This window comes from Podarcis raffonei, chromosome 11, assembly GCF_027172205.1.
Source record: "Podarcis raffonei isolate rPodRaf1 chromosome 11, rPodRaf1.pri, whole genome shotgun sequence".
Classification (NCBI taxonomy): Eukaryota; Metazoa; Chordata; class Lepidosauria; order Squamata; family Lacertidae; genus Podarcis; species Podarcis raffonei.
In genome coordinates, this window is record NC_070612.1 from 44,078,092 (window position 1) to 44,101,875 (window position 23,784).

At 45.4% G+C, this 23,784-nt stretch overlaps 1 protein-coding gene across 1 annotated transcript; it reads right to left on the reverse strand.

Annotated features, from left to right (window-relative positions):
- Positions 1–10,564: 10,564 nt before the first annotated feature.
- TICAM2 (TIR domain containing adaptor molecule 2) lies at positions 10,565–17,421 on the reverse strand. Its single transcript, XM_053407980.1, has 2 exons — positions 17,228–17,421; positions 10,565–11,790 (listed from the first exon to the last, which is right to left on the reverse strand). Exons 1-2 carry the CDS (start codon positions 17,377–17,379, stop codon positions 11,055–11,057), a joined length of 888 nt encoding a protein of 295 aa, XP_053263955.1. The 5' UTR covers positions 17,380–17,421; the 3' UTR covers positions 10,565–11,054.
- Positions 17,422–23,784: the final 6,363 nt, after the last annotated feature.

A 23,784-nucleotide genomic window follows, 5' to 3' on the forward strand; every position in this document is an offset into this window, starting at 1 on the left:
TGGAGGTGATTGCTCAGATATTTACAAAACACTCGCTGCACGTAATGCAACAGGTTAACATAGCAAGTGGTATGGAGCCTGAAATGCTAGCAAGAGAGGTTTGCAAGCAATGATGACTCAAGTAATTGAGTCCTCTTGTACACCCTTGGGAAGGGCCAAAAACATTTCCAATTGCTCATAGCATGTGGCAACATTTGGCTCTTTAATGTTAAGCTGTTCCAGTAATCAGAAGAAACTGGGCAATGACAGCGGTGAAGGGTGTAGAATAACTGAGCGAAATGCTGTTGTTTTACACTGTAGTTACCTAATAGATAAACAGAATATATCTCTCCCAAGACACAAGCGCTGGTTTTCTGGCAGAAGGATGATTATCCTTTGGATATTTCAATATTGCACGAATTTAAAAAATGCCTATTTAATAGCTATTTCTATGGAAGTACAAATAGGGCAGGGATATTAATATCCTTGTGGAGGAATTGTGAAAAGTTGAAATGGTCTCATTAATTCATGTCATTTTGCAGTTTTGATGCAGCACAAGGTGGAGGAGAACATTTGCTTTTCTTTCCAGGTGTGGTTGACAAAAGTCTGCTCACACACAGTCTTCCAAAATTCCAATGCTACTTTCTGGACACAACCCTGCAGGCAGAAACAGAGTCATCGAAACACAGTTCCACTTATACTCAGAGTCAGTCCAGAGGGATACCATGGTCAATGATATCAAAAGCCATTGAGACATCAAGGAGAAAGAGCAGGTTTGGATTCCCCCTGTCTATCAGGATGACCAAGGCTGATTTGGTCCATAGTTGTCAACTTTCAGATTTGAAAATAAGGGATCAGCAGCCTCATCTGTCCCTGGAACAGCCTACGGGATATCTAACAATCCAAGATAGCAGCAGGAAATGGCGCTGGGAATAAAGGAATTTCCCGCAAAAAAGGGAAGGTTGACAGCTATGATTTGGTCTCAAACCCAGGCCTGAACCCAGACAGTCATGGATCCAGATCAATGGTCAGCAAAGTTTTTCAGCAGGGGACCAGTCCACTGTCCCTCAGACCTTGTGGGGGGGCCGGACTATATTAGGGGGGGAATGAACAAATTCCTATGCCCCACAAATAACCCAGAGGTGCATTTTAAATAAAAGCACACATTCTACTCATGTAAAAACATGCTGATTTCTGGACTGTCTGCAGGGTGGATTTAGAAGGCAATTGGGCCGGATCCGGGCCTTAGTTTGCCTACCCATGAACCAGATCGTCATTCTTATTCAGGAATGTCTGCATTTAATCAGCCACAATGCTCTTGATCATTCCCTGTCCCCCAAGAAGTATTTTAGACAGGGAGATTGTTGTTACAATCCATTTTTACAAATGGGGATTCTCAGAGAAAATAAAGAAGGCCAACACAATTATGTACAGAAGATCATTTAGGAGTGCCCGTGTTAGGGGTTTGGTGGGGGGCCAGATTCCCCAAAATTCCTGGGTTCCAGATCCCAGGAATTTAATTCCTGGCTGTAATAAATAAATATTCAAATAAAAAAAGAAATAATTTAATAAAAAATATTATTTATACCCCACCCATCTGGCTGGGTTAGAATAAATCAAGGTTGATTGAACTTTGCCAAACACAGAAAATCCCTGGATTTAGTGATGCTAAGTAGCCAAGCCAGAGCACAGAGCCAGCAGGATGGGCCATTAAAGGTAAAGGGACCCCTGAGCGTTAGGTCCAGTCACGGACGACTCTGGGGTTGCGGCGCTCATCTCGCCTTACTGGCCGAGGGAGCCAGAGTACAGCTTCCGGGTCATGTGACCAGCATGACTAAGCCGCTTCTGGCAAACCCGAGCAGCGCACGGAAATGCCATTTACCTTCCCACCAGAGCGGTACCTATTTACTTGCACTTTGATGTGCTATCAAACTGCTAGGTTGGCAGGAGCAGGGACCAAGCAACAGGAGCTCACCCCGTCGCAGGGATTCGAACCGCCAACCTAGCCCTAGGCTCAGTGGTTTAGCAGGGGATAAAGGTTGGTGGTGGCCCATCAAGGAAGCCATCAGAGGGCAAGATTACTGGGCAAGGGGGAGTGGGACCCCTTCTTTGCTGGGTGCTAATGGGCAGAGGCAAAGGCCAGGTTTACGGTTTCAGCTTTGAATGACGCAGGCTGGGGGTGGGGTGTACTTGGAGTCAGTTAGCAGTGAGAAGGAGAAGGAGGGGAGAACTCTGTGTGAGCTGAGGATAACAGGCTGGAACTAAGGGACAAAGGAAATGGCTTTTTGTTGTAGTTTGAATCTAGTTTTGCCCTTAAGCAGGAAGCCAGACCCTCATATGATGTGAATGCTCTGCAATCCTTCCACCTAGGTGCAGGTTGTGTATAGGTAAAGGGACCCCTGACCATTAGGTCCAGTCGCGGACGACTCTGGGGTTGCGGCGCTCATCTCGCTTTATTTGCCGAGGGAGCCGGCGTACAGCTTCCAGGTCATGTGGCGAGCATGACTAAGCCACTTCTGGCGAACCAGAGCAGTGCACGGAAACGCTGTTTACCTTCCCGCCGGAGTGGTACCTATTTATCTACTTGCACTTTGACATGCTTTCGAACTGCTAGATTGGCAGGAGCAGGGACCGAGCAACAGGAGCTCACCCCGTCACGGGGATTTGAACCGCCAACCTTCTGATCGGCAAGTCCTAGGCTCTGTGGTTTAACTCACAGCGCCACCTGTGTCCCGCAGGTTGTGTATATGTGTAAAAAAAACCATATATCATAAAGACACCACATTATCTGCCGTGCCTCATTATCCCAAAATGGAACACAGATCCTGGTAAGTGCACCTGCAATTCTTGGAATCTCGCACTGCCCATGGTGTGTAACACATGGCTTACGCGGACATACTTCCACAACAAGGATGATTACCCTGAGCTCCTCTAGTCTAATTTCTAAAGCAGACCTGTTTTCCACAGTGAGCTGATTCAACATGCAGTCCCATCCTTGTCTTAACACCTTGCTCAGAGAGAACAGCATAAAAAGCATATTGAGAGCTTGTATAACTAGAGTAACCAAATGGAGCCTCAGGTGTTTACAGTATCAGGTGGAAATTGTGATCTCATGCATTATCTACCAGGAAATGCATCGGCAATACCAGTGCATGTCATGAAACTGCACAGACTCACCTCTGTATAGGAAAGTCTCTTACCTGCAATTAGTTATCCAATGGAGCAATCCCTTAAACTTCTAACGTATGAGATTTGCAAGTTGCAAGCCCACATCCATTTCCCAGCCTTCTGTTGGCTGTTCTTTCCCACTGCTTTGAAAGTGTCATGCCACAACTGCAAAACACATCTCTTATTTATAGCCCTCTTTTTCTCTAAGCAAGGTTAAAAGGTTAAGAACAGCCTATTCAGGGTACCATTTTCATTGGGCTGGTCACATTTTTTATGGCCTCAAAGGCTCCTTCCTCCAATCAAGGAAAAAGAAAATTTATCTGAACAGACACCTCCAGTGGTATGTTGGGCACTGATTGCTGCTTCTCAGAGCAAGAACAACTTGTGCTGCTGATCATTTGCCAGCCAGTGTCTGTTACCCCCTTTTCCAGCAAAGATCTATTCCCTGAAGAAAGAACTTGAAACACTTTCAGCTACTTCTCTTTTTCTTTGGTTTCCAGGAGCCTCACGTAAGCAAATTCTTCTTGTTCTGCAATTCCGGGAAAGGTATATTTGGTCGCAGTACATGCTAAAATAAAGCAACAGCAAAGCTGAAATACCCAGGCATACTATCATTTAGAGAAAGCAGGATTTCTAATTGAATGAAGAGCCTATGTGCATACAGGCTTTACGCATGTAGACTCCAGTTTCAAACTTCATGCTGCATATCTGGACTGGAGAGCCAGTGTGGCGTAGTGGTTAAGAGCGGTAGACTCGTAATCTGGTGAACTGGGTTCGCTTCCCCGCTCCTCCACATGCAGCTGCTGGGTGACCTTGGGCTAGTCACACTTCTTTGAAGTCTCTCAGCCCCACTCACCTCACAGAGTGTTTGTTGTGGGGGAGGATGGGAAAGGAGAACGTTAGCCGCTTTGAGACTCCTTAGGGTAGTGATAAAGCGGGATATCAAATCTAAACTCTTCTTGGGGGCCAGGTGTGTGACATGGCGGGACGGGGCTGCTGAGCACTGATCCACTCCATTTACAGATGTGTGCATCAGTGGAGTCATCTGAGCAAATCCTGTGGTCCTTCACACTTTCTGCCCCTCGTTCAGCATCATTGGAGACAAGTCATTTTGTAATAAAGCTGCTAATCCAAAAATGTATAGGTTGAGCGGATAGAAAGCAAACATGCAGCTGCATATTCCTGCATTGCAGGGGGTTGGACTAGATGATCCTCAGGGTACCTTCCAACTCTCCAGTTCTGTGATTCTATGCATCTATGATTCTATGCACACAGAGCCATCATCAGTACAGCACCTCTATAGTGCAAATATGTCTCTACAAGCCAGGGACGCAGGTGGCACTGGGGTCTAAACCACTCAGCCTCTCGGGCTTGCCGATCAGGTCGGCAGTTCGAATCCACATGATGGGGTGAGCTCCCGTTGCTTTGCCCCAGCTTCTGCCAACCTAGCAGTTCGAAAGCATACCAGTGCAAGTAGATAAATAGGTACCACCACTGCAACAGGAAAGTAAACAGCATTTGTGTGCCCTTTGGTTTCCATCATGGTGTTCCGTTGTGCCAGAAGAGGTTTAGTCATGCTGGCCATGATCCAGAAAGCTGTCTGCGGGCAAACCCCGGCTCCCTTGGCCTGAAAAGTGAGATGAGCACCACAACCCCATAGTTGTCTTTGACTGGACTTAACTGTCCAGGGGTCCTTTAGCTATTTTTTTACCTTTACAAGCCAGCCCCTCTCCCCTAATGGGTTTCTTTTCCTCTTCCTTGAGCAAATTCAAGCTGCAATTTTTAAATTTCTACTGACACACACAGAGATTGGTGAGCATTGTCCTTGGGTTTTATATAACTGTACAAGTTTGCATGTGTGGCTCCTTTTACATCTTTTAAAGGAGAGTTACAAAATTAGCTATAGCAGCTAAAATAATAATAATGCTCAGCATACAAAAAAACCAGTGGAGTGTTTTGGATCTTATATTCCCCATAATTGTAGTGGAGATGGTTCCTTGTAGGGGGAGTTTTGAAGCCAATCTTCCTGTATATTCACTGATGCATATGCGTGAACTCTTTGATGCATATTGTGAACTCTCTATTTATGGACTGTAGTGGCCTTCAACTTGTATTGTATGTATGTATATAATCTGACAAGCTGCACCAGTCCTCTAGAAAAACACATTCAGTACACTTAAGCATCATGACATATAACCAGTCTGCCACGTATCAACACACCCTCTGAATTATATTTATAAACTGCTTTATAGACCGAGGCTTTCAGTGTTCTGATATGGAATAACTACTTTGCTGCTGAGATTTTTTACTATTTTTATCATATGCTTTCCTGACTTCAGATGTGATGGAGATCACATCAGATTAGCACTTCTTTAGCAAGTGGAGGAGGAAAGGGGGTGTTAATTCTCCTAAAATAAATAGAGCAATGGAAGTATCAAAGTGTAACATTCCACATAGTGCTAAGCACAGCCTGGTACAAACAAAGAAAGGATAAAAAAGGACAACTACTAGCCAATGGTCTTGCACTGCAACATTGCACTTGAACTGCGGAGCCTGTGCAAACTAACAACTGCCCAAGAGCACAGTGATAGAATTTCAGGCTTTGGCTTCTAGGGCAGCACAGTGCCACGGCCTTTGCGCGCACCTGGCACCCTGGGGCAGCTGCCAGAGTGACTGAGCCCCGCTACCAGTGCTGACAGCAAAGAGAGCTCACTTCTCTGCCAACCACAGCATCTTTAAGTAGCCAACTCACTGAGTTTTTTAGGGTTGTGAAGAGGCTGGCTGATGCCAGTCCTTCTTCAGGGTCAACAGAACCCTCTGGGGCCAACTGTGATGAATTTGCAAGGCACTTTGAGAAGAAAGTTACTCGTATTCACTCCAAACTCGATGCTATTGAGGCTGAAGGATGAGCAGAAATGTCCAGGGCCACGCCTGTTACAATTATATGAGATTGGCTTCAGTTGTTGCAACTCAAGTATATTGACAAGTCACCCAGTACGTTTCCGAGCACAATTCAAAGTGTTGGTGCTGACCTTTGAAGCCTTAAATTGCCTCGGCCCAGTATACCTGAAAGAGCGTCTCCACTCACATCATTCTGCCCAGACACTGAAGTCCAGAGCTGAGGGCCTTCTGGCAGTTGCCTCACGGTGAGAAGTGAAGTGACAGGAACCAGGCAGAGGGCCTTCTTGGTTGTGGCCCTCCGATCAGATGTCAAGGAGATAAAGAACTATACAACTTTTAGATGACATCTGAAGGCAGCCCTGTATTGGGAAGGTTTTAATGTTTGATGTTTTATTATGTTTTTATATCATTTGGAAGCCATCCAGAGTGGCTGGGGCAACCCAGACAGGGAATCATCATCATCATCATCATCATCATCATCATCTGTTCATCCCACATTACTCTGGAGCCATGCCCATATGACTTATGAGAGCTAGCTGGGCAGCGACTGGGGGGAGTTGGTGGGGGGAGTGGTAAACACCTCTTTGTGGAAGGAGATGCCAATGGCAGAGGTGCTAGTGTGCTAGTGCCCTCTTGCAAGGGGCCATCCCTGGACCCTGAGGTATTAAAAAATGACTGCTCAATAGCTAATGTCCCCTTTGGGGGTAAGGTGATGGAAAGGGTGACAACTGCTCAACTTTAGGTGTGTTGAGACTAATTACATAGATCCATTTCAATGGGCTTTTGACACCTAAATGGCTTGGTCACCCTGACAAAGTACTATTTCAGCAGCTTTTGACACCATCAGCTATGGTATCCTCCTGGAGTGACTCTCTGAGGTGGGAAAGGGAGGCAAGATGATATGATGGTTCTGCTCTCACCTGCAGTACCAGGACCAGAAGTTAGCATTGGGGGATATTTTTCCAGGTCTGTCACTGTTGCACTAGGGCATCCATATGGAAAGGAGAAGGCTGTCACGTAGGAGATGGAATCTGAGCCAGTGCAGTTGTTGCCTAACAGGTTGAACCTGCTGAAATTCCCTGTTCTACCTAATTGTTAAAGCACAGGAGCCCTGCCCTTCTTTGCATCTGGTCACCCTAATTTTAACTTTTGTTTTCAACCAACCAATCACACACACAGGAGAATAGAGTGCCACAGAAAGAGAGAAGCTATCTGCTAACGTATGTAAAGAGGGTTGTAGAATTTAGTCTGCCAGTCACGTAATGAAAAAGCCTGGAGCAACTGGCACTAACTCTTTGGAGACCACAGTTGTTCATGCGGTTCAAGACATGTTGCAACACGCCATTTTGTGGTTTGATGGGAATGAGGCCAATTGATGGAAGCTCTCTGCTGAGAAGCCTTTTTTCATGAATGCTAGCTGTATAAACACATAAAAAAAGAAAGATCTGGAATGACTGAAGGAACCAAGACAGCTGCTGAAGCATCATACTGATTTATGGTCCAATATCTGTGCCTTGGATGTTGGGAGACGAGCACCGTTACTGGGTAAGGGCCAGGCAACTTTGTCATCTCCAGCTTGTTTGTTATTTGGTTTGAGTGGCAGGCCCAGCACGAGAGACTCTGCTCTGTTGCAGTTGAAGTAGTTTACAATGCAAAAATTAAAGAGTGGCCTAACAGATCCTTTGCATAAAGTGGCCACAATAAGGGACCAGGCATGTTGATGGCTCTGCTCAACACACCATTATTTAACAGCCAAAGCAAGTGCAAACAGGGATACCAACAAGCCCTTAACTCAGGTTTTCAACCTTTATGAGTCCACGGCTCCCTTGACAAAGTACATTCTTTCTGCAGCACCTCTTGGTGCTCAGGAGCTGTTACGTCACCCCTTGCCTGCAGAGCTGGCAGCCTCCCTTGTGGAGCCTTGTCTCCTCTCCCCTCTGCTTAAGAGTCATCCAGGCAGCAGTTGTTGCCCCCCCCGGGTCTCTGAGCTGCCCCCCCATCTGCCCCAAAGAGAGGTGCCTGGGAAGAAGAGTTTGGATATGATATCCCGCTTTATCACTACCCTTAAGGAGTCTCAAAGTGGCTAACATTCTCCTTTCCCTTCCTCCCCCACAACAAACACTCTGTGAGGTGAGTGAGGCTGAGAGACTTCAGAGAAGTGTGACTAGCCCAAGGTCACCCAGCAGCTGCATGTGGAGGAGCGGGGAATCGAACCCGGTTCACCAGATTACGAGTCCACTGCTCTTAACCACTACACCACACTGGCTTCCCACACTGGGAAGAGGATGCCCCCAGCCTTAGTGGCCCAATGGAGACTGGCCAAAGGTAAATGTGAGGCCAGCACCTTACCTTGGGAGGCAGCAATGGCAGCAGCAGGTGCTGCTGGGCCTGCATGGCAGAGAGGCTCCCTTTCAGCACCGGACACTCAACTCCCAAGCAGGCCTTGCACACAGCAAGCACAGGAAAGGCCAGCGCAGTACCTGCCTGGGCTCCCACTTGTCTGTTCATTCCAAAACAACAAGGGCTGGTGGACTGGCTGGCTGAGCTCCCTCGCCTGCTTACTTCAAGGCCACCTCAGCTCCTGGCAACCAGCACCCCCTGGCCAGCCCCAGAGGCACCATTCACCTGGGGAGCACATTGTAGCCAGGGCTGCTGCAACAAACAACTGTTGAAGCTTTTGGGAGGCAGAGATGCAAGAGGACATCAGAGGATGGAGGAAAGGAAAGAGGGACAGACGACAGTGTTGCCCGCGGCACCCCTGACCATCATTCAAGGCACCCCAGGGTGCCATGGCACACTGCTTGAAAACCACTGCCTTAACTGAACAAGTCATCCTTTGTTAACACTTAAGCTCCACAAGGAACTTCCAATATTTCAAAATATTGAACAAGTTTCCAACTCCATTGTGTCCCTTTAAAAATGCAGTGAGCATCTTACCTTTCGTACAGAAAGCCCCACAGCTGACAGGTTCTATTTGAACCAGGTGGAAATGACGTTATTAAATTGAGGAGGCGTGGAGAACATGGCACTTTGAGCTGAGTTTGGAGATACAATAGTAGCAGGAAAGACTTAGTTCTTATCTGGTACCTCAGTAAGTTTCTCAGATGCTGGAAAACCAAATACAGTCCCCCGGCAAACCTGATTTGAAGGCCAAAGACTGGCAGTAGTTTTTCAGACCATTGCAACTAGTTTGAGAGCAGGATCCTCTCCAACAGTATACACCAAGCTGGGCAACCTGTGACTCTCTAGATGTTGTTGAGCTACCATTCACTATCGTCCCGGACAACTGGCCATGCTGGCTAGGGCTAATGGGATTTGAGAATCCCACAACTTAATATGCACAGAAGGGGAAAGAAGGATGACGACCAACTAAGGAGAAATGGCCTATGAAACTGACAGACTACGCTGAAATGGTGAAATTAAATGCCAAATTAAGAAGACGTAATGACTGAGTGCTTAAGGAGGAGTGGAGTCCACTGATGGATTATCTATCAAATTATCACCCATATATGAAGTCACTGGCAGGATTTGAAATATAAGCAGTGGATTATTGAAAGAATTAACAATGGTGGGGTTTAGAAAATTAAAACTTACGTGTTGTAAAACAGCTAACAAGAAGGAGTAAAAAAACATCAGGAAAGGAGGGGTGGGAAGTCAAGAAGAAACTGCATGTCGTTGTTGTTGTTTTAATTACATGATGATAAGTATTTTGGAATATTTTTGGAGATTTAATAAAAATGATATGGGGGAAAAAAGAGAATACCACAACATGGAGGGCAACAAGTTCTTCATTCTTGGTGTAAACACACAAGTACACAAACATTTATTTTTGTCCCCTTGCTGTGCCTGGTTGAACAGGTTTCTGAAACAATGCAAAACCTGTTCACGTAAGATGAGTGTACACACAACACACTGCTATCCCTCTTTCAATCCATGTTCAATTTTCTCTCTAAAAATTGTCCAATTCCAGCAAAAGTTGCCTTACATTGCATTAGACCTGTGGATCCCCAACCTTTTTGGAGTCACAGCCCCTCTAGGTTCCATAAAATCATCCCAAGTTCCAGCTACTCTATAAAAAGCGTTATTCAGAATAGCAGTGTGCATGACCCATGAAGGAGCATTATAGGTAAAGGTAAAGGGACCCCTGACCATTAGGACCAGTCATGACCGACTCTGGGGTTGCGACGCTCATCTCCCTTTATTGGCCAAGGGAGCCGGCGTACAGCTTCTGGGTCATGTGGCCAGCATGACTAAGCCGCTTCTGGCAAACCAGAGCAGCGCACGGAAACGCCGTTTACGTTCCCGCCAGAGCACTACCTATTTATCTACTTGCACTTTGGCGTGCTTTCGAACTGCTAGGTTGGCAGGAGTAGGGACTGAGTAACGGGAGCTCAACCCGTCGTGGGGATTTGAACCGTCGACCTTCTGATTGGCAAGCCCTAGGCTCTGTGGTTTAACCCACAGCGCCACCCGCGTCCCTCGAAGGAGGATTATAACACAACAGAATTCAAAACGGTAACAAATAACTGCACATTTATTCAAAACCCAATGAAAACTATTTAGTTCAATTAGTGCAACAGTGATAACAGCTTCTCAAAGTCCGATAGTCATTTACACCTCCAGAGCCACCCTATCTCATAGCACACACTCCAGGTAACTGCTCCCCCTCCCTGGGGATGGTACTGCCCACTTTGAGAACCACGGGGTTTAGACCATTGGACCATCTAGCCCTGTACTGTCAGCTCTCACTGGTATTGCCCCTCCCAGGCAGAGCTACTTCCAACTCTATGAAAGATCATTTAACTGGAGACGCCAAGGGCTAGGTCAGTTTCTGTAACCCCTGATCTATGAACCCTCTCTGCAAAGCTTCCATGAAGTCAGCTCTTACAGCTAGGGAGAATTTTCTGCCATGAGACACGGTTAAGTGATAGGATGATTAACACTCAGCGGGGATCATTTGAAAAAAGCAGTTCTTTGGGACATAAGGGGTTTTCACAGAAATTGCCTTAATAGGTTTGCCACTCAACCAATTTTTGCACCTCTTCCTTCTTCTTTTCATACTGCCATATGGCTTGCTGTTGCCTGTATCTTGAGTCCTGGAAAATGTTCTTCACTTGCTGGGCAAATCCAGGGCTATCTTCCTGTAGTGTGTTAATGGTCTGCAGGATGAAAGGAGTCCTCTCCCTTGGGAGAGGGTTATTCCGCGGCCTCATTGGGATGACGGTGTATCCCTTGTGCGGTATGGTCAATGCACTGAAGAGACACGTGCAGAACTGGAACTCGCACCAAAGCTCACTTAAGAAGTTTTCAGTCAGCAAAATGATTATCCAAGCAGAGCCATTCATTGCATCCTTTAAATTTTCAAACAGATGCCTCCCACCAGGCATTTCGGCAAATATTATTCCTGGTTTAATGCAGAATTCATTCTGTAGCAAGTCCTGGACTCTAGCAGCTTCCTCGACATCTTCCTCAGCATGAAGAACCACAAACCTGTAAAAAACATCTCCAGCATCTTCGTCACTGCTGTGAATTTCTTCAGTATTGGTATCACCACTGGTTTCCTCACCCAGTGACAGTTTAAACGTTTTGGGCTTTTGCTTAAAGCCTTCTTGTCCTGGATTTGTACGGTTGTCCTTCACGCCGTTTCTTGGAGAAAAGGGAAATGTTCTTTTGGAGTTACCATTTCCCATTGCGGCAAAACACCCAGATCTAAAGACGATGAAGTATCCCAATTTTTCCAGTCTATAGAATAAATGAAAAAGAAGTTCAGAAGAGAAAAGATTTCCATCCTTTAACATGGCACAAGATTCATTCAAAGCTATTCCTGAAATCACAAGGGATCTAGGGCAGCAGTGGTGGGGGAAGCAGAAGTTTTTCAAGGCAAGACTGGAAAGTACATTACAGCAAAAGCATGTGAAGCAGCAGCAAGGAGGAGGAAAAAGGGGATTTAAGAGCCTCTCATATACATACACAGAACAGACAGTTGACTGCAGAGCTCTGGAGAAACTATAATACACACACTTCTGGACTGTGACATGATAAGAAGTCTATAAAAGGCTTAGGGAAGTTTTTTATGTTTGATCTTTTATTGTGTTTTTAATATTTTGTTGGGAGCTGCCCAGAGTAGCTGGGGAAACTTAGCCAGATGGGTGGGGTATAAATAAATTATTATTAAATTATTATTATTATTATTATTATTATTATTATTATTATTATTACAACATAATACAGGATATTAGTTAGTTTCTGGTGATATTTAGACAGGGTGTTTCTCCCAAAAAAAGACAGAACACATGTACATAACTATTAATAAACTTTTTGTTTCTTGCAGGCCTTTGGGGTTGTTTTATGTTATGATTTGTATTGTTTAAAATTGGTTTTATTATAGGGTGGGTGTTTTTTTAACTGAATATTTTTTTTATTAATGTTGTAAGCTGCCGAGAATGAAACACCACAATTTCAAAAAAAAACAACCATTATATTTCACAAACCTGGAAAGGCCCCTATTTTAGATGCCTTTATACTTCCCCATTTTTAGTTACTTTAGCATTTCTATTTGCTGTGAAAAGGAAACGGGTATCTAACACTTCAGGTGGTTAAAGCTCTGCACATCAGCAAATGGCTGCTGAAATACTCCCCCTGCAGCTGTTTTCAAGCAGTGGCCAAAGGGTTAACTAACAGGGCACACTGTGTAGCAGGTCCCTTGCCAAGTGCACACCAAAAAAAAGCACTCCCAGGAATGTAGGCCTCCTTTGCTCTCAGAAGCTGCTCACTTGAATCTACAACAGGAAGCGATCCTTTCAGACTACATAGCACATGCTAAAGAGTCTTTGTCCCTGTCAGTGGTGTGAGTGCGCTGAATACATGATGCATGTGAGCTCATCAACTCCCCCAAATAAGCAAACCGCAGGTGTGCCCACTATGTTGAACATAAAAGAAAAACCAAGAATATTCTGAAACTACTGTGCCAAACCCCCCCCCCCACAGGCCAGGATCCAGAGAACCTAGGGTGCAACTGGAAAGGATTTGTTAAGAAGGGACCCTGAGGGTCATCCAGTCTAACCCCTGAAATGCAGGAATCTCAACATGTGGTCTCCCATCCGATTCGAAACCATACCGGACCCTGCTTAGCTTTGCAAATGTGCTAGCCGTTTTATTGCTGCAAGTACCACTCATGTATTTGGGGGTGTGGTGGTGGTTGTCAGTTGTTTCCGTAACTCAGAGCTTTCCAAACTGTGTGTCATGACATGTTAGTGTGTTGGCTACAGTATGTCTCGCAAACACTCTTATAAGGGGTTAGTTTAACCCTCGGTTTGCTAGTAAATCTGAGTTACTGTGTCGCGAAAGGATGCATGTCTAAAAAGTGCGTCACCAACATGAAAAGTATGGAAAGCTCTTTCCTAACTGGTTACAGTATATTTATGTATACTGCACTGCCACTTGCATGGGGGTAGCCGGGGGGGCAGCTGCCCTCCCCCCGCTCAAGTAAAACAATAGAAATACTAAACTAACTGACCAATCACATCAGTCCTGCCCCCCTAACCAAGTTCTGCCCCCCTTAACAAAAATCCTGGCTACACCCATGGCCACTGGGGATACCTTCCTGACTCTCAGGGCAGCTTAAGGTGGTGGTGAGAATGAGGGACAGCAAGCGGGCAAATTCATAGATAAGGCTATCAATGGCTGCATTTACCTTTGGGTCCCATGGCCCTGAATGCCAGTTGTTGGGGAATATGAGCAGGAGAGTGTTAATGCGCACATGTGCTACCGATAGGCTTCCCATAGCCATCAGGTTGCTTATTGTGAGAACAGAATGCTGACTGTGGAGTAGTATAGCAGAGCTCTTCTCTTCTGAAGGAGGAGTTGAAATTTAAATGGTAAAGCCATTGCTTTGATAACAACCCTTGCTGAAGAAGCCTGGAATGAGCAGTGAAAAACGAGCTGTGCATACAAGATTGATTATCTGATGAATATGTTACCTTTCTGTATGAAATGCTCATCAGACCTGGCTCAGATGCAACTGCAGACTTTGGCTGTTTTATTTTTTGGGGAACAGCACCACCTTAAGGCACAGGTACACTGCAAGGGCTGTATTAATATGCACTTTAATATGCACACACGAAACTGTAGCCAAAAGCTGGCCTGAGCTCAGACTGTTTTCCTATGGCAGTTAGTACTGTGCAGAGAATATATCTTGATACAGAACAGGTTGGAATTCCCCATCAGTGATTCCTGCATTTTACTTAACACACAACTAGGATTAAAAGGCTACCAGGCAGACATAAACCAGGCAACTTTCTTCATGGCACTTCAGATACAGCCAGGCAGCTCTGATTTTAGGAGCTGGAATGAGGTTGTTTTTCACAGCTTCTGCTCCCTCCAGCCTGAATGTTTCAGCTTTACATCCTAGAGGTCTAATGTTTGTAATGAATCTGCTCTGTGAGTCTAGCCAATATTCCAGAATACAATGAATCCACCTAGGGGGAGAAGACTTAGAAACAGTTTGGCTGAATGGTGAAATGGCTGAGATCTCCAGTCATCTTTGGTCTTAGCAAACAACCATTGGCACCATCTGTTATTTTTAAGGTTCTCAGTGGACAGAGACACAACAGCAGAGACAGGCAGAAGACTTAAGTGTGGCCTGTCTATCTGGAGTCATTAAGTGTCTTTCGCAGGAACACTTCCTGTACTCCTGGTTGTGAATGCAACCAGGCATGTAGAAAACTGTTGCTATGCCCTGACCCTATGAACCCTATAAACATGAAATAATCAACACAGGAGTAGAATCAGCAGAAAGGACATGTATAATAGAGGAGCTCAGCTGTAAACATAAGACATAAAAAAATTCCATTGCAGAACCTGCATACTGTTTCCTCAATCTGCTTCGTTCAACAGCTCACATTTTAGCTCAGTTGGTCAGAGCGTGGTGCTGGTAATGCCAAGGTTGAAGGTTCGATCCCTCTATGGGAAAGCTGGATATTCCTGCATTGCATGGGGTTGGACTAGATGATCCTCAGAGCCCTACAATTCTAGGATGCTATAGACATACCAGTGTGAGCTTCGCTGTGACTTTCAGGTGAAGTTCAATGCAGGAAACCAGCCACAGTTTAAAAGGCAAGAAGGAATAGAAGCAGTCTCATTTATTTATAGCAGACAAAGATAGCGAAAGGCAGTGACACCAGGGAATTGAGCATCAGCTTGAGATCTCAAAGGGCCCTCAACCTAATTAACTTCCTGGCTAAAAACTGCTAAATAAACTCACTCAAATTACCTTGCAGATGGCAAATGTTCTTAATAGCTGATCCACAAACCAATAGATACAAGGTGGTTAAGAAAGGAATGGTTAGAGGAAAAACATAATACAGCCCAGGGAAAAACAACAACAAGACTTAAAGTTGTAACACTTTATGAACAATTTACTTTCCCCCATTACTTCTTGTACGCTCTCAATGAAAAACAAAACCTGGCACACCTAAACCCCTATGTTATATTGTGTTTTAAGTTCTAAAACATGTTCTAGTCACATTGGTCCAACATCCCTCCCCTGACCCCCAAATCAGAACATGTGAAACAATAGTTTTTATTTAGATCAATTTGAATTGAAGAGTGCAGTATGCAGCCCTCTGGGTGATACAGAACTCTTCCTCAAACTAGAAGTTTGGAAAAGGAAGGTAAAGCAAAGGAAGAGATGTTTTGATGACAAGGGTTGCTATTGTGCCTGTTTGGAGAGGATTTTTTACTCACATACAAACTCTGTATAAACCCCAAATCTACTAACATTAAACAGAAGCACAAAAAGCCCAAGAGAAAAAATATCCAGCTACAACCACACTTCCTTCTTTTTAAAAGCAAAAGAACTCAAATTTCTCTTATCCCTACCCTCTTAAAAAACACTACAGTAAGCAAGTCTTACATTGCCTCTTAAATATAGTCAGGCAATGGGGAATTCCAGGTCGCAACTAGAAACTCTCATGTTCTTTGCAGACAAAACTTTTTTTTTTTTACTTAACTAGTAGAATAGTTTTACCATGTTGAAAAACATTTTTTCAGCTTTTACTTCTATGAAATGAATCCTACAAAGTTCTTGGCTGATTTCTATTATGCACAGTGTTTTTAAAAGAAAATGGGTGGTGTGTCCAACTAAATCATACTCAAAGCAGACCTGCTGAGATAAATTAAGTCAACTGATTCCAGTGGGTCTACATTTGAGTATGATTCATCTGGACACCACACCATATGGTTCTTCAGAAATCTGAGACAGAAACAAGAAGCTGGATTTCCAGAGAGTCCAAATCCAGGGGCGTCCAACATCAAAGGGAAGACAGCAGCAGATTGTGATCCACCTCCTCTCTTACTTCCAGCATTTTCAACTTGATACCATCACGTTCCCTTTTCGAAGCCACCTACACAGGCTGGAAGATTGTTAGGAAATAAGCCCCTTTCCCTCCCGCTCCCAGAATTACGTGGGTAATGATTTAGGCTGCTCTGACCTCTAGCTAAGAATCAGGCCTTTGGTTGATTTGATTTACATCCTATGACCTTTTAAAACGTGGTGTGTGTTTTGGGGGGGGCATTATTGGGTTGTTGTTTTATATTTTGATTTTATTCTGTGAACCGCCCTGAGACCTCCGGGTATAGGGCGGTATATAAATTCTAATTCTAATTCTAATAATAGCCTCTCAGCCTTTACAGGAGTGTTGAACAAATAAAATAACTGGGGAGGTGGGGGTGGGAGCTCTGAGAGAAGCATCCAGTATAATAATAATTGTTTTAATAATTTGTTATTTTTACCCCACCCACCTGGCTGGGTTTCCCCAGACAGAATATTAAAAACTGAATAAAACATCAAACATTAAAAACTTACCTAAATAGGGCTGCTTTCAGATGTCTTCTAAAAGTCAGACAGTTGTTTATTTCCTTGACATCTGATCTATCAATCCAGTATCTAGATTTTTGCAGCATCATCTCTTTTAAGATGCCACAATACGCTTTTCTTTCTCTTCCCCTACGCTGCAAAAGCCTGAAGACACGCGAAAGCCCATTGAAACGAGGGTTTGGGGAGGGGGGAGCCGTCTGGCTGCCAAAGGGGCTTCACGTCGGACAAGGGGCGAGGAAGAGGAACGGGGGTCGCCACTTCTGGAGCTTCACCTGCAGCATCTGCTTGAGAAGCAGCACTTACCTGTCGATCAGGTGAGCCTGGTCCTTCTCCCCGCGGCGGAGGCGTCCGGGAACGTCCAGCTTCTCTCCCCCTGCGGAAGTTGTGGCCGGGAGGCGTTGTGTCTCAGCGCCTTTTACGTCCGGCCGCTGCTGAGAAAAGGGGAAGCATGACATGGACGGGGCGGGCCCAGAGCTTGAACCCGTCGGCTTTTTCTACAAAAGCAGCAAGAAGGAGCTTGCCACCCCCTCTGCCAGCTTCCCATCCGGAGGGAGCTGGCCAAAGAAAGGAGCAATCGTGTTCCTCGGGTGGACCCGTCGACATCTTAGACTGATGTCAACATAAGTACAGTATGTGAATTAGGACTGTGTAACATAATGGTTTCTGTATTACTGGAGCAACACACTGCATATGTGCTTGTGCGTGTGTATTACTCCAGTCATACACACACAAACTCTCTCCCTCTCTCCCTCTCTCTGTGTGTGTGTGTCTGTGTGTGTGTGTCTTACGCATAGAAGCCAACTCCTAGGAGCCAATATCCTTTCACCCTCCCCCAATAATATATTTGACGGGGCCGTCCCCCCCCCCCAAAAGTTGATAGGCATTTCCTTTATTGATTATATGGGGCGGGGCTTACCAGGGCTCCCCCACTATTTTATTCAAGTTGGCACCCTTGCTCTTACCCTTGGATAAATACAATGATATTTGGAATCAGTTTACATAGAATATATAAGGTTATTGACAATTATATGTGCATTAAGATAATAAGATTATACAATGGTTAAAATCACAAATATGTGTCACAAAGACATACAGTACTTTATAGCTGTTTATAAACCAGCAATGCAACTTGATGGCCTTAAATGACAAGTCCCCAAAGTTGAATCAGCAACAGAACTGTATGTTTTCAAATTTCTACCCTGATTTTGTTTTGTGGTCTTACTAGTGTGAAGACTTGAGCCTAGGGCTTGCCGATCGGAAGGTTGGCGGTTTGAATCCCTACGACAGGGTGAGCTCCCGTTGCTCGGTCCCGCTCCTGCCAACCTAGCAGTTCGAAAGCACGTCAAAGTGCAAGTAGATAAATAGGTACCGCTCTGGCGGGAAGGTAAACGGTGTTTCCGTGCACTGCTCTGGTTCGCCAGAAGCGGCTTAGTCATGCTGGCCACATGACCCAGAAGCTGTCTGCGGACAAATGCCGGCTCCCTCGGCCAGTAAAGCGAGATGAGCGCCGCAACCCCAGAGTCGTAAACAGTCAGGGATCCCTTTACCTTTTACAGTGTATATACCAGCAGAATAAGCTGGCAGAGTTCTGAGACCATCAAGATTCTGTGGGTGGTGGTAGATTACATGTTTGCATATTTCTCCATGTGAAAATATCATTGCATATAGAAACCTAGGACAAGAGGAAGAGGGCTTGACTAAAACCGCTTCCTCTGATACTCAAACTTTTGACTCTCAGGGAGTCAAAATTTCCCACCCGTGGCCTGAAGTGGCACAGCTCACTTTGCCAGCTCAAAATTCTATAACCTCATTCTGTAGCATGTGAGAATTTCTCTCACATTTAAAGATGGTACTTGTCCCAGGTTTCCCCTATTCATTCTTATAGAGAAGACTTGTGCAAGAAGAGCCACTCTTACCTTTTATAACTGCCCATTGAGTTTTATAGTTCTTTAACCATTCATGGTCTCTTTTAAAAAACAGACAGAAAAGCAAATAAACCTAATTTCCAGTAAAGTTGTCCCCTTGCACAATGACTTCTGCCTGTGCAGTGGGACTTCTGTTTCCCTCCTCTCCCCAGGTGCTCCTCTAATCTGCTCCAAGGGTTCCATTCTTGAACCTCTGGCTGTAGAGTACTTAGACCTTCAGAGGGACGCGGGTGGCGCTGTGGTTTAAACCACTCAGCTGATCAGAAGGTTGGTGGTTTGAATCCCCGTGTCACGGTGTTCCGTTGTACCAGAAGCGGTTTAGTCATGCTGGCCACGTGACCCAGAAAGCTATCTGTGGACAAACGCTGGCTCCCTCGGCTTGAAAGTGAGATGAAATTTGGACACCCTATTCCATAATAATAATAATTTTATTAATTATACTCTGCCCATCTGACTGGTTTGCCCCAGCCACCTTAGGCGGCTTCCAACATACAGTGGACGCTCGGGTTGCAAACGTGATCCATGCGGGATTCACGTTCGCAACCCGCAGCGGCAGGTCTGTGCACGCGTGGGTTGCGATTCGGCGCTTCTGCGCATGTGCAACCGCCAAAACCCAGAAGTAACCCATTCCGGTACTTGCGGGTTTCAGCAGTCTGCAACCTGAAAAAACACAACCTGAAGTGTCTGTAACCCGAGGTATGACTATATATAAAAACATAATAAAACTATAAAGGGCTGCCTTCAGATGTCTTCTAAAGGTTGTATAGTTACTTATCTCCTTGGCTCGAGGGTCGCAAAACTCCATACTCTCCAACATTTCTCTGATGGAAATAGGGACGTCTTAAGGAAAAGCAGAACATTCCAGGATCAAATCAGAAACCGGGATGGCTTCTGTAAATCCGGGACTGTCCCTGGAAAATAGGGACGCTTGGAGATTCTGCCATGCACAGTGGTTCACTAGGGACTCAATAAAGCTCACAGACGCTTCTTGCCTGGGATTGTGAAACGGAGGGAAATGTATGACAAGCTCCCACCCATGATTGGTAAGGCTGTGTTATCAAAGTTGCATTATGTGGAACCATTAAAAGCCACTTTCAGCACAATCATTATAGGCCACATTCACACTACACCTTTAAAGCACTATAAAACCACACTCATGGCTTCCTCCAAAGGATTCTGGGAGCTGTAGTTTGTTAAGGGAGTTGATAATTAATAGGAAACGCCCTATTTTCCCACAGAACCACAATTCCCAGTGGCTGTGTGAAGAGGGATTTGATTGGTAAACCTCTCTGAGAATTGTAGCTCTGTGAGGGGAACAGGGGTTTCCTAACAAAATTCTCATGTAAATGTATGGTGTGGCTGTCACCTACTCAAAATTAAATCCTATGGAATTCAAGGGGACCTACTCCCCAGTTAAGTATTGTAGCCTAAAGTGTTCAAATACAGGATGTGGGGATGCAGGATTAGACCAGTGTGTCACTGTACTTAGCATTTGGTTTCAGGCAATACAAGCAGATCAGTTCATGTGAAAGGCATGGTGCTGATATTTATTCCCTGTCCTTACTCTTCAGCAACTGATAGATAGAAGTTTATTTCTGTTATGACACATACTGGTTCAATGACTTTCCATGTATTGATTTATCTGTATTTATTACCATTATACCACAAGCAGTTGAAGTTCTCAAGCAGAAGTTTCTGTTGTGACACCCGCTCCCTGCCCCATCCTCAGTTGCAACAGCACATTTATTTTACATAAAATCTATTTTCAGACTCTGTCGTGTCACATTATTTCCAGAAGGCAACGCATGGAGTTTCCCTCTCATCAAATATTTGCTAAATATACAATTTCCCACTTCCTCCTGTGCTTCTGCGTCTCTTCCCCTTTCTTTGTGGTCTCGGCGTCTTCTTGTAACCCTCTGGCCAGAGCTTGTTTTTTTCTCTTAATTCAACCACTAAACAGCACATAGTTGATGGTAGCGATAATAGTAGTGATAGTAGTAGTAGGTTCTGACTCAAGCCATCATTATAACATGAATAATACATACATTAAAGGAATATTTCTGTTGTGGTAAAATAGCGTGAGGGAAATCCATTGGAAATGAAAGCTGTCAACTGATGCTGAAATCAGTTCATTTTTAGTTCTAGGAAGGAAAGATAGGAACTGCAGGAATGGATGACAGAGGAGTTTTCAAAGGTGTACCAAGAGCAGTAAACCCAACACATTTTGAGTCACACTACGCTTACTCAGGTGCAACTGATCCCACCACTGCAGATGACTGCTAAAATACTCTTGCATGCTATCTGATAGGATATACAGTGTATGTTTTTAAATATAAGTTGTTTAGAAACCTTTTAGGGATCAAGTAAGTCTCATAGATTATTGTACCATTGTCTACATTGGGCTGCAGTTGAAGATGACTTGGAAACTTCAATTGGCTTCAAACACAGCAGCCAGATTACTGGTGGGGTTCCCCTGTTCTAAAACAGAGGCATTGGCTGCCAGTTCATTTCGGGGCACAATTTCAGGTGCTCAAACTGGTGTTTAAAACCCTAAATGACTTACACTCCAAATAGCTATGAGACTGCCTCCTTCTCTACAGACTTCTTGGGTACTAAGATCTCGGTAGCTCTGCCACCCTCATTTCAGCAGCCCCTAGATTGTGGAATTTCGTCCCCTATACCGTGATATCTTGGTTCTTGAACTTTATCCCTTCTGGGAGTCCGTTTGACTCCCGAAACAGTTCGAAAACCAAGGCGCGGCTTCCGATTGGCTGCAGGAGCTTCCTACACTCAATTGGAAGCCAGAGAAGCCACATTGGACGTTCGGCTTCTGAAAAACGTTTGCAAACTGGAACACTTCTGGGTTTGCGGCATTCGGGAGCTGATTTGTTCAACAACTAAGCCATTAGGGAACCAAGGTACCACTGTACAATACTTTCCCATGTATTTCCCATACAGCAGAGGTTTTCAACATTTTTGAGTCCATGGCCCCCTTGAGCAACTACTTTCTTTCTGAGGCACCCTGTGGGACTCAGGAGCCAGTTATGTCACCCCTTGCCTGCAGAGCCGGCAGCCCCTCATGCTTTATGGAGTGTTCCCTCAGCCTCCTCTCTCTCCCCTCCCCTTGGGAGTCCTCTGGGCAGTAGCTACCATTGTCCCTGGTCTCTGAGCTGCCCTTCCCACACAAAAGAGAGGTGCCTCCTCATGCCGCCCCCCAGTGGCCTGGGAAGAGGATGCCCCTTAGTGGCCTAACAGAGACTGGACAAACGTGAGGCCTTCACCTTACCTCGGGAGGCAGCTGCGGGTGCTGCCGGGCTCCCCTTCAGCACCAGGCACTCACCTCCCAGGCAGGCCTTGCACACAGCAAGCACAAGGCTGGCCGGCGCAGTGCCTGCCTGCCCAGCCTCCCACTTGTCTATCCATTCCCAACAGCAAGGGCTGATGGACTGGCTGGCTGGGTTCCCTTGAGGCACCATTCACCTGGGGAGCACATTGTAGGCAGGGCTGCTGCAACAAAAGGCTGTGCAAGCCTTTGGGAGGCAGAGACACAAGAGGGCTTCAGAAGGGAGGGAAGGAAAGAGGGACAGAGGCCAGTGTTGCCCGTGGCAACCCTGACCATTGTTCAAGGCACCCCAGGGTGCCATGGCACTCTGGTTGAAAACCACTGCCATAGAGGGAAGGACTCTTGGAGCCTTCAGTGAGCTGCAGTGGCTAACTGGCTGGACATTTTGACAATCAAGTTGGCCAGCTACAGAGTGACCTTGCCTCTGCTGTTGCTGCAGTTCCAAGTGATGGGTTGCGAGATTGGTTTCAGCTTGTATGACCTGATGATGGGCTCAGAGTGCTTCTGGCTGTACACCTGATCACATGTCTTGACCTCTTTTCCTCTTTGCTTATATTTGACTGGTTGGGTCCAGACTAGCCAGCTAAACCAGTTGAGGACAGCTGATGGGTCTCAAATCTTAGGGACTTCTCCTGCATCCAAAGACAGGCTCTGGTCAACTGAGCGGATGAGGACAATAGTGGGCCCAATGGTTAACAAAGCAGTTTCTGTATGTGTTTGTAGAGGGAAGTGAGGGGCAGATAGGGTTCATCAACCTGGCAAGGTAGCCCATCTAGAAGAAAAACTGTGATGCTAAACCTCCGCTACACAAATTTGGAGTGGAGTCCCCAATAGGGTTGGATGGTGCCTTGTACACATTTTTCTAGCAACTCCTGCAGCCAAACCAGCACAAAACGTATTGCTGCGCTTTCCTTTCAACCACATCAGCGAGGCTGAAAGGGAGGTGTTATCATCTAGACACGCCAGGACTTCCATACACACTGGCCAGGCTTGTGCCCCGGGGAGGTCACTTTCGTGCTGCTAATGCAGTGATTTGACTTACTGTAACTCCTGGAGGCATACTCCGTGGTATCACAAGATGAATGGATGCCAACAAGTGGCTTCAAGATAGGATTTGTTACCGTAATTCAATGTGGGGCTCACCTTGAACCTGCTGTGGAAACTGCAGCACAAGTGCTGTTGAATTATTATTAGGTAAGAGCACCTGCAAGTGTATTAGGCAGCAGTCATGTGTAGACTCAGACCACATGGTTACATCAGAGAGCAGGAGATAGCAGACTTATAAATACTGTAGTATTTTTAGATGACTACTATCCAAATTCATCTATCTTGTGCATGTTAACAAGGTGGTTGTAAACGGCTCATTTCTAGACCAGGTATTTGGGGCTGAAATGATCTCATCTGGCCTACTTACGAGGGTATCATACTGTGTTTTCAACAGATATATTTTTGTAAGATTCCACCCAATTTACAGCCAGATCCTGCAAACAGTCTTTGCTTGTTCCACTGTGTGGGTTTCTTACATATGCTTCACTAACGTGCAGTGGAAGCTGCAGCAATTGCTGGATTTCAGCATGAGTCAGCGTTCTATT